Source organism: Cavia porcellus, unplaced genomic scaffold (assembly GCF_034190915.1).
Source record: "Cavia porcellus strain 051 isolate PalLab524CR breed Dunkin Hartley unplaced genomic scaffold, mCavPor4.1 scaffold_16, whole genome shotgun sequence".
Classification (NCBI taxonomy): domain Eukaryota; kingdom Metazoa; phylum Chordata; class Mammalia; order Rodentia; family Caviidae; genus Cavia; species Cavia porcellus.
Genome location: NW_026947499.1, coordinates 52,734,875 through 52,753,474, shown reverse-complemented (window position 1 = coordinate 52,753,474; position 18,600 = coordinate 52,734,875). Strand labels below are relative to the sequence as shown.

The window sequence follows — 18,600 nt, the reverse complement described above, 5'->3', positions numbered from 1 at the left end:
ACCTTTCCTGCCCCTAAGCAATTTACCTGTGGTGCAAAATAGATTCCAAAGTAATGCCCCTTAGGCACCACCCCAAACCTAAGCTGTATGTAGGCCCTCATACCACCTGTCAGGCAGAGAGAATGCCAGACCTCGGAGGTTATGGAGTCTTTCTCCACATCCTTAAAATAAAGGCCACTTTTATTTCATATTTCTTATCTTTTTAGCCACGCCAAAAATTCTATCACTGCTCATTTCCCATGCTTTCCACAGAATCCCCTCTCTTTGTTTGGAGAGGTAATAAATATGGGCAGCCCAGAAAAATTCTTTGTCTTAGCCTTCATCTTAGCCACAGAGTCAAGAGGGTTCTGATCCTCCTGAAGCCCTAAAATTATACCACTTGTCGCATTTATTTAAGCCTTTGCTGTATACTCATTTGGGAGACTGGGGAATCTAGGCCAGGTTCCCAATATCAGGTAGCTGCTTCCAAAATTGGCTCACCAACTAAATATTACCAGGTTCTGGGTTTTTAATCTTCCCCTCTGGAGTTAGATTCCAAGTTCATCTCATCTCAAACAAAAAAATTGAACAAAATGAGCAAAAAGGAGCAGCCAAGCTTATTCAAGAAAGTAAAAGTGAAGAGTGAGGGAGAAATTGGCTCTGTAGAGTGAGTTTGAGCTGAGCAAAAGGAAAAGAAGCAATAACAGGACACTGCGGGAAAGCAGGGCTAGTCATTCTAGTGTTTATTTAACCATTCCTTAGAAACACAATTTAAGACAAAGGCCAAGTGCTAATTTACCTGCCATAGATTTATATGCATAACAAAGAGATTCACAGAAGCTGTTCCACCGAATAACTATGTCGCCTTAGGAACTAGCCAATCGGATTAGACTGTGAAGGGTATGCTCCCACCGAGGAGGCACAGCCATTATGTCAGGGATTAAGAACTCAGAAGACTACTTGCTGTCTGGGCTGGCTGGCTTTGCTTGGTGTAGCCATGCACCCTTCTGCAGAAGTAAAGCCTTGCAGTAAAACTTTCCAAAAGCCTGGTTTCTTCTGTCCTGTGTGTTTCATTAGAAAATTTATGCCCAACAATTTTTTACCTACATATATGAGGCTGGGTTCTATTGAGGATCCTTGGGGGAAAGAAAAAACTCTATAGCCAAACTGTTTAATTTCATATTCAGTTTCATCATTTACTGACCAATTTAAGATAACCACATACCCTCATTTCATCATCTTTAAAATGAGGAGATATAAGCATACTCTCTGCTTGTATATTAATTCATCTGCCCCAGAACTCTCCTTTACCTTTCTGTGTGACATTCTTAGGGACAGCTCTCAACAGGTAAATTCTTTTTACTAGTGAATAATGGAATTCCCACTTGATGATTATCATAATTTACAGTAAAGCATATTTAAATGTCATCCTCCAGAAGGGAGCTTCTAAGAGCACACAGTGTGTCTGCCTTGTTCACAGTAGGTACTTCTCTCATGTAATAAAATAATGAACAAATGATGAAAGAGACAGGAATCAGCCTTTGGGATGGGCTTTGAAAGTAGACTGTCACAAGTGAAATGTGGAAAAAGGATAGTCTAGTAGATCATTCACTACTCCATTCGTTTGCTTATTTATTTGTGTATTGATTGACTGGTTATTGAGATGGGGTCTCTGTGCTGCCCCTTCTCAAGTTTTCTCAAGCAATCTTCCAGCCTCAGCCTCTCAAGTAGTCAGGACATGTGTGCACCACTGCATCTAGTGACAGTTTAGCAAATTTGATAAGACCTGGTAATACGTGGTTTGTTGACTAGAAAATAAGATTAAATGTTGGATAAGGCTCAATCATGGAGCATGTCCCTTAACTTACTAAGAGCTTGGTGTTAGGCTGTCAAACACAAGTCAGAACAGTCTCTTCTGTGGTATGTACAGGAATGCAGCAGATGGAGAATGAAGGTCAAGAAGGCTCAGTATAAGAAAAGAAAAGATTGTCTCAGAGTGGCAGCAGGACAAGAGAGATAGATATGATAAACATATTAATTTGAAAAAAAAAAAAACAAGACTGTAGAACATGGCCACCCAATCAAGAAAAGCAAAATCAAGGACTGTGAGGATCCTGATCTCACAGAGACAAAATGCAGTGTTTATAAAGAAGAGCTGTTTAGAAGGGGGAATGTATGTATTTAGTTTTGGTTTAGAAATGCTGAATTTCAGAGGCTAGTGAGTCACCAAAAAAGAGATGTAAAATAAGCACTTGGAAAAACATCATAGAGATGTCAGGACTTTACACATGATTTGGAATCAAACTTCTATAGTAAGAACAACAGAGAAGATCAGAAGGAAACAAATAATTTGAGCACTACTCTTAATAACCTGGACCTAATAGACACATACAGAATGTTCCCTTCAACAATTGCAGAATATACATTTTCTCAAGTATACATAGAATAGTCTCCAGGATATACTACAGATTAGGAACTATGAAACTCATTTTAATAGGCTTTAAAAGATTGAAATAATACATATTTTTTCATGATAAAAAATGTAACTCAAAAAAGTAGAAAATTAGAAAATTCACAAGTATGTGGAAATTAAACAAGATACTCTTAAATAATCAATGTGTCAAGTAAGAAATCACAAGATATTAGCAAACAGCTTGAGGTAAATGCAAGTGAAAACACAACACATCAAAACCTAGAGGATGCACAAAAGTAGAGCTAAAAGGAATATTCACAGCTTTAAATGTTCACATTTGTAAAAACTGAAAATCAATAACCTAGTTTTACTCTAGAAAATAAAGTAAGCCCAAGGCTAGTAAAAGAAAAGACATAATGACTATTAAAAATAAAAGAAAGAATAAAAAACCAGTAGGGAAAAATCAATGAAACTAAAAGGTTTTTGAACAAATGAATCAAATTGCAAACTATTAGCTACACTAACAAAAAAAGACTCAAATTACTAAAATTGGAAATAAGAGTGGAGACTACACAAACCAATATTCTTAATGAATGTTGATGTGAAAGCCCTGAATAAAATACTAGCAAAATGAATTCAGCAACACATTAAAGGAGTACATGCCATGACAAAATGGAATTATTCCTGAAATAGTTCAATATACAAAAAATATCAATCATGTAATGCATCACATTACCCAAAGAAGAAACTCACATGATCATGTCAATTAATACAGAAAAAGTATTTAACAAAATCCATGTCCTTCATAACAAACCACTCAATAAAATAGGAATAGAAAGAAACTACACCAATATGTGAATATCCACAGCAAATATCATGTTTAATAGTAAAAAACTAAAATATTTCTTCTAAGATTTTGAACATTTAAGGATACCCACTTTTTCAACACAGCATTAGTAACTAAAACAATGGAGCTGAAGGAGTCACTCCCTTCCATCCATTTAATTCTAAACAGCATTTAATAGCCATTCCTCTTTCCACTGTCCTAAGAGAGGTAAAAAATAAAATAACAAAAACCTGTGAGTTCTGTGATACGTTAGGTAAGGGCACATGTGTGTTGGGTCTCTTAGCCTGTCCCTCAGTCACCTTCACCTTACTGCTACCTCATCAAGGGTTCATAAATATTACCAAATATTATAAAAACAATTAAGATCAGAGTAAATTCTGGGACAAGTACACATGTTGAGAAACCCTAGGATGACTCAGCACCCTGTGAACCATGTCTGTCAACCATACCTAGAGACTCAGGGGGAGCTGAGGTGCACATCCTATTATTCTAAAAACCTGATTTATCACGCACACTGTTGTTGTTTCTGTTTGCTGTAACTTTGACTTTGACTTTGTCATCCTGGCACCTTTTTGTGTTTGCACCATATTGAGGTAGGGAATGACTTAGACTGGTTGGGAACACAGGCATGGCAGGATCCTAGAATCCTGACTTTGACTTTGTCATCCTGGCACCTTTTTGTGTTTGCACCATATTGAGGTAGGGAATGACTTAGACTGGTTGGGAACACAGGCATGGCAGGATCCTAGAATCCTGACTTTGACTTTGTCATCCTGGCACCTTTTTGTGTTTGCACCATATTGAGGTAGGGAATGACTTAGACTGGTTGGGAACACAGGCATGGCAGGATCCTAGAATCCACACAGTACCACCTCTCAGGACCACAAATACAGAAGTTCTCGCAGGTTCCTGGGAGAGAGAGATGATACAAACAGACACAGACACCACAAAGAGCTTGCTATCATGTCCTTCCTAATAGTAACCTGTATTCTTCAAGATATACTTTTTCCTTCTTTTTATTTGGCCCAAGTTTGCTCTGCAAAGTCAGTTTCTCTCTTACCCTTGACATTTACTTTTCCAAATATATTTTGCCACTGTTTTTTGCTTATCTTGTTCAATTCTTTCTTTGAGATGAGACAAATCTAGAAACTACCTCCAAAAGGAGACTCCAGTACTCCAAAACCTGGTAACAATGTTTTGTCGGCACAGACTTGCCCTGAACACAACTTCCCATGATCTTCAAAAAATGTCGCTGCTTGCCACTTGCTACTGGGTGTACACTTATTGTACACAGAGCCTGGACTACATTGGCCCATTTCATGGTAACAGTATTGGAAATTCTAGGTAACAATTAGATAAGAAAAACATCCAAATTGGATAGGAAGAAGTAAAATTATCTCTGTTCTAAATACCATGATCTTCTGTGGGAAACTACTTCACACCAAAAAAAGAAAAGGTGTTAGACCTGGGTGTGGTGGTACACACTTGTAATCTCAGCACCCAGGAAGCTGAGGCAGGAGAATTGCCAAAAGTTCAAGGCCAGCCTGGGCTACATGGGGAGTTCAAGACTAGCCAGAACTAGATAGTAAGACCTGTCTCAACCTCCTTCTAAATCTGTTAGAATAAGTGGGCTCAACCAAGATGAAGGATATGAAGTCAACACTCAGACATACATCAGCTGTATTTTAGTATACTAAAAATGAATAATCCAAAAATGAAAATTCCATTAGCATAAAAAAACAAAATCTTTGGAAATAGATTTAACTAAGAGGGCTAAGAACTTGTTTGTACACTGAAAAATACAAAACATTATGAAAAGAAATTGAAGGCACAAATAATGAAAAGTCATCCCATGTTCAAGATGCCACTACTCAAAGCAATCTACACATTCAGTGTAATTCCTATAAAAATCTCAGGGTTGGTTTGTGGTACCTGTCTGCAATTCCAGCAAACTTAGAACATTGAGACAGGAGGATCACAAGTTTGAGGCCAGCCTGTCACAAAATGAAATTTTTTTTAAAGGGTGGGAATGTAGATCAGTGCAAAATTATCTACATTTTGCACTAATCTAAATGGTTTAATACCCAGTATGAAAAAAACCTCAGTAATATTTTTACAGAAATCCATCCTAAAATTCATATAGAATCTCAGAGGGCCCTGAAGAGTCAAAACAGTTGTGGGGATGACCATAGGTGCCTTCAGCCTGACTGTCCTGAAGGCACAAAGCTATCCCCTGAGAAGACCCAAACTAGACCTCTCAGGCAGGATCCTAGAGCATAGCCAGTTTAAGTCACATGATCTCCTACCTAGTAGAGGGACTTCACAAGACAGCCGATAAGGCAGTTAATTTTGATAAACTCAGAGACTACTCTGTCTACAGATGGAAATCTAGCCTTGTTTATGGCCCACCTGGTCACTACTGTTAGGCGATTCACAACAGTAGACACAGAAAACCAGAAGGGCAATTTACTGTGAAAATGTGTTTCATTGCCCAGTCAGACCCAGAATTTCACAAAAAATTACAAAAACTGGAGAATGGTTCTCAAATTCCACACTAGGAGCTAATGAACATGGCTTTTGAGGTCTTCAACAACAGAGATGAAAGTGCTCAGAAGTGCATTTCTGAGCAGCAGATGCTGGCCTCCAATGTAACAGACCCCATATAAGGTCATCCACTGGGATGACCACAAAGGCATAAACGGTGTCCCCAAGCAGAAACATCCTTCCAAGGCCACACTTCAAATGCTGCCAGAATGGTCACTGAGCTAGAAAATGCCTATAGTTTAGGATTCCTCCCAAATAGTGTCCTTCCTGTGGGAGTCCTCACTGGAAGTCAGATTGCCCAACACTTGCAACTGCCCCTGATGCCTCCAGATCATGACCTCAGGGGCCTCTTTCCCAGGCCTCAGTTATGAAAGACTAAAGCTACCTGAAGGCCTCCGAGGCCCCCTGACCATCTTTGACACCAGACTTTGGGTAACTCCTATGATGGACGGTAAGTCCATCCCTTCCCTGACTGATGCCACCCATTCCATCCTTTCTTCTTTTCAAGGACTGGTCTTTCTGGACCCAACTACTGTTGTGGGCACTGACAGCAATCTTCAGACCTTTAACCACACATCCCCCAACTTTGGTGTCTATTTAGTCAACATCTTTTCCCACATTCCTCCTCAGTTATCCCTACCTGTCTCATTCCTCTTTAAGGGCAAGACATCTTAACCAACTTTTTAGCTATTCTGACCATCCGTGAGACACAACCACCCTAATGACTCTTTCCGTGATTCCCACCCTCCCACCATGGCTCCCATCATTTCTCAACTCAACCCAAGTCTGGGACACCTCCACACCAGAGTCTGAGACACTTTCACCTTCATACTTGTCCCCAGCTTTATCCCTACAACCACTTACTGTCTCTTTCAAACATAACCACCCTAACCTGCCCAATAACAATATCCTATCTTTGACTAGGCTTTATGGGAATTATGGCCCATTATGTCTTGACTATTGTGACAGTCTCTTAATCCCCATCAACTCCCCTTACAACAGCCCCATTCCTCTTGCAGATGACTCTTTACAGGCTGGGACAAGGTTTATGCACTATCGATTGAATTGTCCTTTCCTTATACCTTGTGGTGCCAAACCCTACACACTTTTGTCCTGTGACCCTCCATTCACCACTCATTACTCTGCCTTACACCTAAAACATGCACCCCTCCTCACAGCATCTTTTTGCATTCATCCGGACCCTGATACTTGTCTGTCCCAACAGACAACCTGGACCGTATTGCCACAGGGTTTCTGGGACAGCCCTGCTACTTCAATGAGGCCGTTGGTCATGATTTGCTCTCCTTTCACCCTCTTCTTCTCATCTCATGCAGCATGTAGATGACCTCCTTCTCTGTAGCCCCTCCTGCAAGTCATCCCCAAAAGACATCCCCTTATTATTACAACACCTAAATTCAAAGAGATACTGTGTTATCTCCCTCTAGACCCAAATCTTTTCTCTGCCTGTCACCTATGTTGGTATTATTCTCTGAACACATACCTAAGCCTTACCTCCACCATCTCCCAGATCCCAACCCCACCACCACCACCAAACAGCAGTTCCTCTCCTGTCTCAGCATAATGATAACTTCCACCTGGATTCCTGGCTTTGGCCTTCTCACTAAACCCCTCTACAAACTCATAAAGGGAGACTCCACTGAGCCCTTAGATCACGAAAGTTTCCTCACTCACCCTTTCAGTCCCTAAAAGAAACCATAAAGATAGCCCTCTCCTTGGCCCTTCCAGATCTCACCCAATCCGTCAGCCTCTGTACAGTGGAACACAGGGGGTGTGTGGCAAGGCTTCTGACACAAGGTCCAAGCCCATGTTCAACTGCATTCCTGTGCAAACAGCTTGATCTGACCATCTCAAGCTGGCTGCAGTGTCAAGATGAAACTGTTGTTGCAGCCCTGATAGTCCTAGACACACTCAAAAGCACTAGCTCCTCCCACAATCTTCAGGGACTCACGTTTTCATTCCACCTCTCATATTTTGTCTCCTTCCTTGCCTTTCTCAGCTCTATTTGGTTTTCATGGAAACCCACAGGATTACCATCACCATATGCCCTAACTTTAACCTGACTTTTTACCTGATCAACACTGCCTCTTTCTAAAATCCCTGAACAATGTGAAGCATATCTCTAACACACTTAGCAACCTCTCCCTTCTCTCACATTTCCACCATCTTCCTTCCTGACTCTGACTGCACCTGGTTCAAATTATTGCCTTTCCTGCCCTGGCTGGGGAGCTGGTGCATCTGGTTCAATGATTGCATATTCTCCCCTGGCAGGGGAGCTGGGACAAGCTGCAGCTCTCCCTCAGTCCACTACCTCTCAACAGGCCAAACTCATCACCTTGACCCTTACTGTGACCCACTTATGACCAACCTATATTAAGGGCTCACAAGTTAACATTTATTCAGACTGCAAATACACATTCCACATACTACACAACCATGTTGTAGTCACCTCCCATAGGTCTCCAATCATTAATGCTCCACTCATCAAGGCCCTCCTACAGGCCACCATCTTGCTGACTAGGGTGGCTATACTAAACTGCAAGGGACACCAAAGGCCCTCAGGCCCTATAGCTGATGGAATACCTTTTCAGACAAAACTGCTAAAGAAGCAGCCAATCTCCTCCTCTATGTCCCAAGGGGGTCAACATTTTGCCCTTTCTAGTGTGATTTCTGCCAATTCCCTTTCTGAAGGCCAACAATATCAAGATCTCCTCACCAAAGATGGATGGGTTCCTAAACCAGGGCAAATTTCCCTTTCTTGTTTCCAAGGCCTATGCCATTCTTTCTTCTTTTCATGACAATTTTCACACAAGCTACAAACCTCTAACTAGACAGCTCGAGCCTCTCATATGCTTTCCTTCCTGGAAGACCTTCCTCAAAACCATCACTGCTCAATGCTCTCTCTGCCACACAACCACACCTCATGGTTTTCTGATGCCCCTTGCTTTTCCTACACAGCAGTGTGAGGCTTGTCTCCAGCTCAGGAATGGCAGAGTGAGTTCACCTACATGCCACAGGTGTGAAAATTAAGGTACCTCCTGGTCTGTGTTAATTTTTTTTTGTTTTTGTTTTTGTTTTTTTGGTACCAGGGATCAAACTCACAACCTCTTGCTTGCTAGGCAGGCACTTATGCCAATAAGCTAACTCCTGGGCCCTGGGTTGACACTTTTATTGGATGGGTAGAGGCCTTTCCCATCAGCTCAGAGAAGGAAAAGCTGTTATCAACTCCCTTCTAGCCAATATTATCCCCTGGTTTGACTTCCCCACCTCTATCCAATCAGACAATGGCCCAGCTTTCATCAGTCAAGCTGAGAATGTGTCTAAGTCACTTGGTGTCCAATGGAGCCTCCATATGCTTTACTGCCTAAATCCTCCATAAAGATAGAGCTAACAACCTCCTTAAGGTCCACCTAAGCTCACGCTCCAGCTATGTAAGACTGGGTTTCCCTGCTCCCAATCACTCCTTTGCATCCAACCCTCCCCCACCTTCCCTATAACCTACAGGATACAGTCCATTTGAGCTTTTATATAGACACATCTTTCTGCTCAGGCCAAATTTCAGCCTGGAGGCCAACTCTGTTGGAGACTTATCGCCCAGTTTTGCAACAAGCTCAAAAAGAGAGATGACATACAAACCTTCCCCTTGCCTTTTGCTGGCATCCAGCCTATGAGGACAGTCTGGTTAACAAATTGGTTCTAATAGAAGATTTAAACTCCTGGTCTTACAGTCCAAGAGGACAAGACCCTTCCGGTCATCTACAATACCCCAATAGCTGTTGGTCTACAAGACCCCCTCCAGGGTACATCTGATAGATTCCCCATCTGAGAGACAGCACAATCATCATGGTGACGGTTCAAAACTGTGCCATAACAGTGTATAACTTCTTCTTCCCAGAAGCCCCTATAGATTCTTCCTCCCAAAGGTTTTTGCCAAAACTCAATGCATGTAAAAATTTACCCAATCCCCTGCACTGTCACAAAATCAGTCAGCTCATATCAGTACCGAGAGGCCTTCCCCCATCAGAGCCTGTATCAGGCAGAACCTGCCCTTTGTCTGCAGAGCGGCCACAGCCTTCTTTGTGGTGACTCCCTTTGTGTCCTCATTAAACTCTTTCTTATCTAGCTGCCTTTCTTTTAATATTCTGTACTGCTCTACATTGAGTACAATGTTTCATCTCAAATCAACATCCCTCCCAGATAAAGCTGTGTCCTTGACATCCCTCCTCATGGAAATCTCTCCCACCTTCCTGGGCCATCCCGAATTTCAGCACCTGATAAGCACTGCCCTAGCAGGTATTCTTGTGTGTCTGGGAATACAGAAACAAAAACTTCACACATCTCTTTACTTTTCTGGGCTTGACATCCCTGTGTACTTACATGACTGATGAGTGGTGGCGTTCAACTCCAGTACTTGTGAACACATCATTTCTGGGATTTTCTTCCAACACACTTTGGTGCTTCTATTGCTGCTTTTTTAGTAATTAAGTGGCTTCACTTTAAAAAGCAAAAGTGCTGGTGTTATCAGGGATACTTTATAACACAATTATCAGTATTAATGTGGCACCATTTTCCTTGGATAAAGGGTAAGCAAAAAATAACACAAGGGAAAAAAGGAAACCAAGAATAGCAAGTGTTTCTGAATTTTTGCTGTTAAGTGTCCTCATTGAAGTGCTATAATGCCGACTTTTATGTGTGGTGCCAAAAAAAAAACAAAATGTCTCTGCTCATAAACTATGTGGCATGATCAAAAAATGCAATGAATGTTTAAAAGAAATGTATTATAGTAGAAGGTGTGTTGCCACTAACACCTCCTTGCTCTGAAGATTTCCCATTGTTTTTGCCACTCGCAGAAGCAGTTCTGGAAGTTCTTTTTGTCTACTTGTGCTGTCATGGCTGCCTTGATGTTCTGAACTGATCCAAAGCATTTACCTCTCGACTTTGGAGAAGAACCAGAAGCCAAACAGTGCCATCCAGTGAGTAAGGCAAACTGTAAGGTTTTTATGAGCCTGCCTTTCCACTGGATGGCACTTGGTAGCAGCACTCACCAGATTTTTGGTCACATTTCATAAACTCAGAAAATAAGACTTCTAGAACCGCTTCTTAATGTGGCAAGAATGATGGTGTATGTTCCAAATAAGCAGAAGAGTCTTGTGGGAGATTAATGGCAGTAAGTATTTTATGGTAATAACATTTTTAAACATTTACAATATATTATCACATTGTATGTACGTAGTGCACTTGAAAATGAGAAGTTTTATTTACCTTTGTATTTCATATCTTAAAATTAATGAACGTGACCCACTAAATTGATTTACTGCCCACTAATGGCTTGGACCCAAGGTTTCAAAAGCACGGATTAGTGAAAAATAGTTATGCCACTACAGGTCTTGGGCTGAGTGTGAAAGGAACACAAAAGGCTTATGACCTTCTCACTTAGTGATTCACTTTTATTGCAAGTGGTCCTCATGCACCAACTTCCACCCAGTTATGCCACAGAGACGAGCACTTGCTCCAAGGACACTGATCGAAAGGTTCACACCAGGAGGAAACGACGGTATCTCTCCAGAGGAAGATACCAGGGCACATTCTCATGACCTTCCCTGAACCTCTGAATTCAGCTTCACAGCCCCCATCACAGGATCAAAAAGTTTACTTGGTGTTTATGGGAGTTATTATGTTTCTGAATTGTAGGATTTTCATTCCAGATCATAACTGTATTACTTTTCCATTGCTGCTGAAACAAACTACCACAAATGTAGTTGTTTAAAATACCACAGAGGTGGGTGTGGGAGCCCACACCTGTAAGTCCCAGCACTCGGGAAGCTGAGGCACAAGGACTATTGTTAATTCAAGGCCAGCCTGGGCTAAATAATGAGTTCAAGCCCAGTCTGAACTACATAGAGACCTTGTGTAAAAAATAAAACAAAATTAAAACTCACAGATTTATTTTCAATGGTCCTAGCAAACAGGAATATGAAATCAGCTTTACCAAGGCAAAGTCAAGGTGTTGAGGAAAAGTTTCTTTCCCTTTTCAGCTTCCAGTGGTTGCCTGCATTTCTTTTTTTGTTTGTTTGGTTTTTTTTTTTTTTTTTTTTTTTTTTTTTTGGTCTTTTTCGTTTTTATCAGTACCGGGGATCGAACTCACGACTGCCTGCTTGCAAGGCAGGCGCTTATGCCGCTGAGCTAAATCCCCAGCCCCTTGCCTGCATTTCTTGGCTTCGGGTCATTTCTTTCATCTTGAAGGCAGATTACTCCACAATCACTGCTTCTGTCACCACCAGTTTGTCTGGCTTTGACTTCTCTACCCTTCTCTCACAGACTCTTGTGATTACATTAGGCCTACTTGGATAAGCAGGGTAATCTCATTTCAACATCCTACTTACTCACATTTACAATGCTCCCTTTGCCACAGGAAATAACACACTCGCCAGTTCTAGGAATCAGACACGGACACTTTAGGGGGCCGTTTTTCAGCCTGCTAATAACTAAGATGGAGGACGAAATAAGCAGGCTAAGCCAGCGAGGGCAGAAGGAAGAGCCAAAGAACAGCTCTAGCATCTGGTGGAGGCCAAAGTTGAGACGCTAGTCATACCAGGTGCAATAATAAAAATCTCTCAGACGAATAAATCCAAAAATGAATTCAAGATCATGAGATGAGTCTGACTCATAGGGGCTAAGCTGGGGTCAGAGGATGATTCCGGGTGCTGGAGTTTAAACTCTCACAGAAATGAAACCTGGCCTCATCCACGGAGCACAGAATGGCACATGACAATGGACAGAAGTTCCACACATAGGCATTTGGAAAGTGAGATTTATTTAAACAACAATAAGTCAACAGAAACAGGATCTGGTGCAGTCACCTTCATAACTGAGGTTTCTCTGAGTGTGGGGAGAGACCAGTAGACGAGGCCAATCCATCATTTTGGAAGCTCCATAGTGTCCTCTGGGAAGGCCACATCCTTTCGCTACCAACTCAGGAGGAGCCTTCACAGATTAACAAGCTATCTCCTTCAAACCTAAGAAGGAAAAACACAAAGGCTGTTCAGAGACTCTCATAATGCAGCGCAGAGGAACAGAGTAGGGAGAAGCAGACACTGCTATGGGCCTTGGGGACAGGGTACCAGCTTGGCTGTGCTCTGTGCCTATGTGAAATGGGGTTTCATAAGTAAAAAGGGGTTGGGCAAGAAGATTTTGTTTGAGTGGCTTAATATGAATTGAGAAACCATAATAACAATTTATGGGCTCTCTATAGTAAACATCCAAAACCTGCTGTTAAACTGCTGAACTTTAAGCAAATGCAATGAAGCGCATACACCACCCAGGGATGAACACTGACACACTCAAGCAGCTGGGCTGAATGGAAACAAAGGCAGCTCTTTACATAAAATGTTTGTGATGACCAGGTACAGTGGTGCACATCTATGATCAAGCTCGGCACTTTGGGAAGCTGAGGCAGGAAGACTGCAAGAATTCACTTTGGGCAAATTTGTGATCTAGTGAGACCCAGTCTCAAAAAAAAATTGTAAAAGGGCTGAGGATATAGCTTAGAACAAAAGCCCTGGCTTTAATACTCAGTACCACAAAAAGGAAAAAAATGTTACATTGTTTTGTGATAACAACTAAAGTTAACTTAAATCTATTAGAAATAACCTATATTTAATGATCTGAATTTACTTGATTTTTACAAGGTAAAAAGCCCATAAATTGTTATTATGGTTTCTCAATTCATATTAAGCCACTCAAACAAAATTTAGACTTAGCACAGTTTAATAAAATTATTAAACATTCATTAAGAGTTTCTATAACAAGGGGCAAATGTGTATGCTGTAATATTAAGGTCAATAAATCAAGAATCAAAAAAGTTACATAAACATATAAAATCCAAGTATTAAAAATAAGACAACAGCTAGAGGAATGTGGAAGGAGGTCCAGGGATTTAGCTCAACAGCATAAATGCCTGCCTGGCAAGTGCAAAGACATGAGTTCGATCCCCCGTATCAAAAAAACAGTAGAAAGAAATAGGCAAATACATGAATTTTATTTTCTTTCCCATACTTTTTAGACGTTTCCAAATGCTTTACTAAAACTTATATTGTTTTATAACTGGGAGGGACAATAGTTTATGTAAAAACACACCAATAAATGATTTTAAATCAGAAACAAATTTGAAAGGATTCTAAGTGCCGAACTGCACAGCTGAGTAAATTTATAAACCAGCAGAACGATAAGCTCAAGTAAACTGATTACCAATCTTATGTCAACCTGGAAATTTCACACAGGGGACAGTCCCTGCCTCTTTTTTTGCTTTCCACCAGCTACTTCTCTGAGGCCATTAAGTCATTAGGATGGATCTTATCTGGAGGAAGTCTGAAAGGGAGATCTAACAGTCTCCACTGGGCTAGTAAGAGATCCAAGACATAACCAGCAGGGAAGCCAGACTTCCCTGGGGCAGGTAGAAGGGTGGGGCTGGATCAAAACTGAGCTAATAAGACACTGATATGATCACTATCATATTTCTACGATTACTACAGACAACAAGGCACTGGTATCCAGATCCATGCAAGCTCCCCATGGTTTATTCTGCCATTGCCAGGGAACTGTACCTAGCTACAGAGATAAGCGGGTAGAATTCACCCACAGCTGCATGGTTCTGTTGCAGAGATGTAATGATCTGTGTGTTTAACATATCATAAACATGGTTATCAGCTGCTGAAAAAGACAAACTCTGGGTACTTTTATTAAGATCATTACCTGAAGCCCTCAATGTCACTAACCTTTAAACTGCAGAAATTCCACAGCAAACCTGTCAATGGTTGGCTTGTTTTTGTATTGATGGCTTATTTAAATAGTCTCCTGATTTCCATACCATAAAAACAAAAATGTAATTGAAAAATCTCTGGATGTGCTCATAGATATGTGTACTATGTGGTCCTCTAGCTCCTCTGGGCCTAGGTTTCAGATAGGTTTAGAATGTTTTCTGGGAAAAGAAACACTCTCCATTTCTAGGTCAAAGCAACAGAAGAATAACCTCCTACCAAGGTCCTGTCCTCCTCTGGTTGCCCAGCACAGACAGTAATGATGCATAAGCTGTTCCAGAAGCTCCTTTTCATCTAGAAATTCAAGGGATTCTATTCTGTGCAAAGAGTAAAACATAACATTATATAATTAAACATGAAGATGATGACCCACAATTGCTGATAATGAATATTCATGACACAGTAAAAGAAATTGGTTACACAGCAGTATACCAGGTATGGTTCCACTTTAATTTCATGATTATTAAAACAGGCAAGAAGGTTAGGAGTTTAACTCAGTGGTACTGTGCTATAGTGCTTGCTTAGCCTCAGGCTTAATCTTTAGCACTTCCCCCAAAATGAGTGCCATAAACAAAGTCATAAATAAGATAAAAACAAACCAGAAAAATATATTTGCAATACAAATGGCAAAGGACTGACTTCCTTGTTATATAAAGTGCTATAGAACTTCAATAAGAAAAAATGTTTGAAATGAATTTTAAATTTATTTAACAAAAGGATATATCAAGGGTATCTCAAGAATCTGCAAAACTATCCTACCCATCAAAGGCCCAAAGGTGTAAAAAATGCAAATTTATTTCAAAGATTTTCCTTTGAGAAAAAGATGGCTGGTACGCCCTGCTTCCCACTGTCCCTCTTCTTGGCCAGGAGTCAAGTGTTTGGCTCCACCACATACTTCTATCATGATATGCTGCTTCACCACAGTCCAAAAGTGAGGGAGCCAACTGATCACAGAACAGAACCTCCAGTTCTGAGGGTCTACTGAGGTGAAATAAACCTTTTCTCTTTTTAAACTGATAATTTCAGACATTTGTCACAGTAACAGCTAATATAACACCCAAGGTGAATTAGTACTAAATTTTAGAGAAAAAAATCCTGTAATACAAACTTTAGGATGGTTATTCTCAAGTAAAACTATCAGAGCATAATACTACTATAAAGTCATTCACTGGCATGAGAGAATTCCCAAGAGCAGGCATATAAGGTGTGACTAAAACACAGAGAATGTCTAAATTTTTAGAAGTTTTTTTACAGTAAAAGACATATCACCATTAATCTCCTGTTATGGATTAAGAACTGGTGGTCAACTTTTCAGGTGGTGCTTTTCAGGACAGCTCTGGTCTTTGTTGGGAATGTGACTTCTTGGCACCAGCATAGAAACCTCATCCCACCAGCACAGCTTCTTCACCCCACTGGCATGGACTTTCTGGCTTCCACTGCTGACCTTTGGGCCTTCCCAGCATGGACCCATAAAAGAGACTGGTGTGAATCCTTCTTGTGGACTCTGGACCTCCAGTTGGATTCATGGGAGGCATTGTCATGAGCTCTGAGTTTTCATCTGGACTCATGTGAGACATTGCTGTGGGATTTAGGCCTTGTCTAAATATTCTACATTTTGGTGTTGTGGATAGATCTGCATTTTCTTGTGTTAACTCCTGGTGACCATTATAAAAATAATATATAAAATCCATGTCCTGATTCTAATTGCTCTCTGCACAACGCCTAACTGTAACATCTCCCTCGAAATACTTCCTCTCGCTTCAAATGCACTTATCCCATCATTCCAGCCACTTTCTGAAGCAGTTCTGGAGGTCCTCTTTCAGGAGACTTGAGACCAGTTGCGCTGTTGTGGCTGCCTCAATGTCCTGAATCAATTCAAAACATTTACCTTCTATGGTCATTTTGACTTTGGAAGAAAGCCAGAAGTAGCATGAAGCCAGATCCAGTGAATGAGGAGGGTGAAGACACTGTCATGTTTCTAACAAGCCTCTCTTTTTACTGGATGGCACTTGATAGCAGCATTCACTGTATTTTCGATCACACCTCATAAAGACTCTCCATTCACAAAAATGAACTCCCAGAATTAATTCAGAACATGGCAAGAATAATGGGATGTGTGTGTTTAAAGCAAGGGAGGGTATTGTGAAGGGGATTCAAGGCAATGTCTTGTTTATTATTATTATTATTATTATTATTATTATTATTATTTTGGTACTGGGGATCAAACTCACAAACTCACACTTGCCAAGCAGGCGCTTGTGCCACTGAGCTAAACCCCCACCTAATTTAAATATTCATTGTATATACTGAACATATCTTGTATTTTCTGGTCTATTTTGATATTGTTGGGCTGTGCTCAGAAAATATGTCTGATACACAGTAGATGCTCAGCACTTGTTAAATAAATAAGCTTGCCTTAGACCTCTTTTTTACATCCTATGGTATCCAACGGATGCAGGCATACATTGTGTGGGGTGTTGTTGAACCGGAGTAGAGAGAGCAAAGCCCAGCCCATCTCCTGATGGTCCCTGTTAGGGTCACACGGTGCTGCCTTCAAAATCCCATTCCACATGAGATAAAGGTGCCAGAAACAAGTTACTTTCTGTCTGGCTGAGGCTGCCTGCAGGACCCCCAATGCATGTCTGGAAAAGGTTTAGAGCATCTCCACTTTAGATGCCATGCAAGGGATATTCAAAATAGTTTTGACAAGCCTGCCAGGAAGGGTGCTTCCAGAAGAATCCAGGAAGCACTAAGCTGATTACTGGAAGACTCCACTTTCTCAACTCTGAAGGTTTTTGTTGCCAGTTACATTTATATATATAGCAAAAAACAGTGATACTTTCAAATGTTAGTAAGTTCTATGGAAAAGCAAGGTGAAAATTTTTTCTCCTAATCTCAAGATCTCCAAAGGAAAGAGGAAAACACAAAGCAGGAAGTAGAGTCACTGTAAAAAAAACCAAAAGTGGGCACTAACAGATGTACATACAGTATTCTGTCTGTAATAGGAAAATCTAAATAAAATACAAGATACTACAACCAATGTCCAGCTATGGTCATTTTTAATTCCTTTAAAAAGCAGAATAGGGTAATTCTCAGTATTTTGATATTGTGAGATAATCAGTCCTATGTTTAGGTTTTAAAAGAGAGGGTGATTTCAAGACCAGTAGTATGAATCCACTGGTTCAAAAAACATAAATCTACATATCAATACTTCTATGTGTAGAAAAAGAATATGTCCCAATTTGTTAACAGAGCTAACTGCCCGTGTGAATGAAGTACATGACTGCTTCGTATTTCATGCCCTTGCACTGTTTGAAACTCTTTTAGAACATTGGCATATATTCACTTTATCATGTTGGGAAAGTCCATTTAAAACTCTATCAGAGGTCTTTTTTTTTTTTCTTCTAAGAAATCCTTGGGCAGTATCATTTTCCTCCTCTCCAAAACAGGGATTACGCCAAATTTCCACTGAGAGGTTGCTCTGGGAATTTTCCAGGTATAACTGTTTATTCTGACTAACATAATCTGTTCTGGCATAAGCTCTATCGCAGATAACAACTAATGAGTGACTCTCACTGCTAGCAATGTTTAGTTTACTTCCCAATAAGTCTGGCTATGGTTTTGTAATGTGTTTCATACTCCAGAGTACAGAGAATCACCCCTTATCTTCCCAATGAATACCACAGGGCCACGGCTTGCCAGTCCCTACCTGCTCACTTCGGCTTGGGGCAGCCTGCTGTACACCTCCATCATGTCCACCACTGAGGCTGTTTCCCATCCATTCGACAGAAGCCGTTCCCTCTAAAACAGTGAAAAGAAACGGAGAGCTAAGGCTTGGCAAAAAAGCCTGAGACCCTGAGGTACACAGGGGTTTTTCTGACGTCATTCTTCTTTACAAAACCCACTGTGTCCCCCTCATCTCCCTTCTTTGCACTTTCCAGTTGTCTGTATAGAACATACACTGTTATTATGGGAACCATGGA

General features: G+C 40.8%; 1 protein-coding gene across 1 annotated transcript in view; it reads right to left on the bottom strand.

Moving 5' to 3' along the window:
• Positions 1-12,594: 12,594 nt before the first annotated feature.
• Positions 12,595-18,600, bottom strand: part of Lcmt1 (leucine carboxyl methyltransferase 1) — a 62,865-nt gene continuing 56,859 nt past the window's right edge. The window contains exons 9-11 of the mRNA XM_003478208.5: positions 18,327-18,418; positions 14,837-14,934; positions 12,595-12,817 (exon numbers count right to left, since the gene is read on the bottom strand). Of these exons, the coding sequence (XP_003478256.1) occupies positions 12,795-12,817; positions 14,837-14,934; positions 18,327-18,418 (213 nt within the window). The 3' untranslated portion in view covers positions 12,595-12,794. The remainder of the gene's footprint in view (positions 12,818-14,836; positions 14,935-18,326; positions 18,419-18,600) is intronic.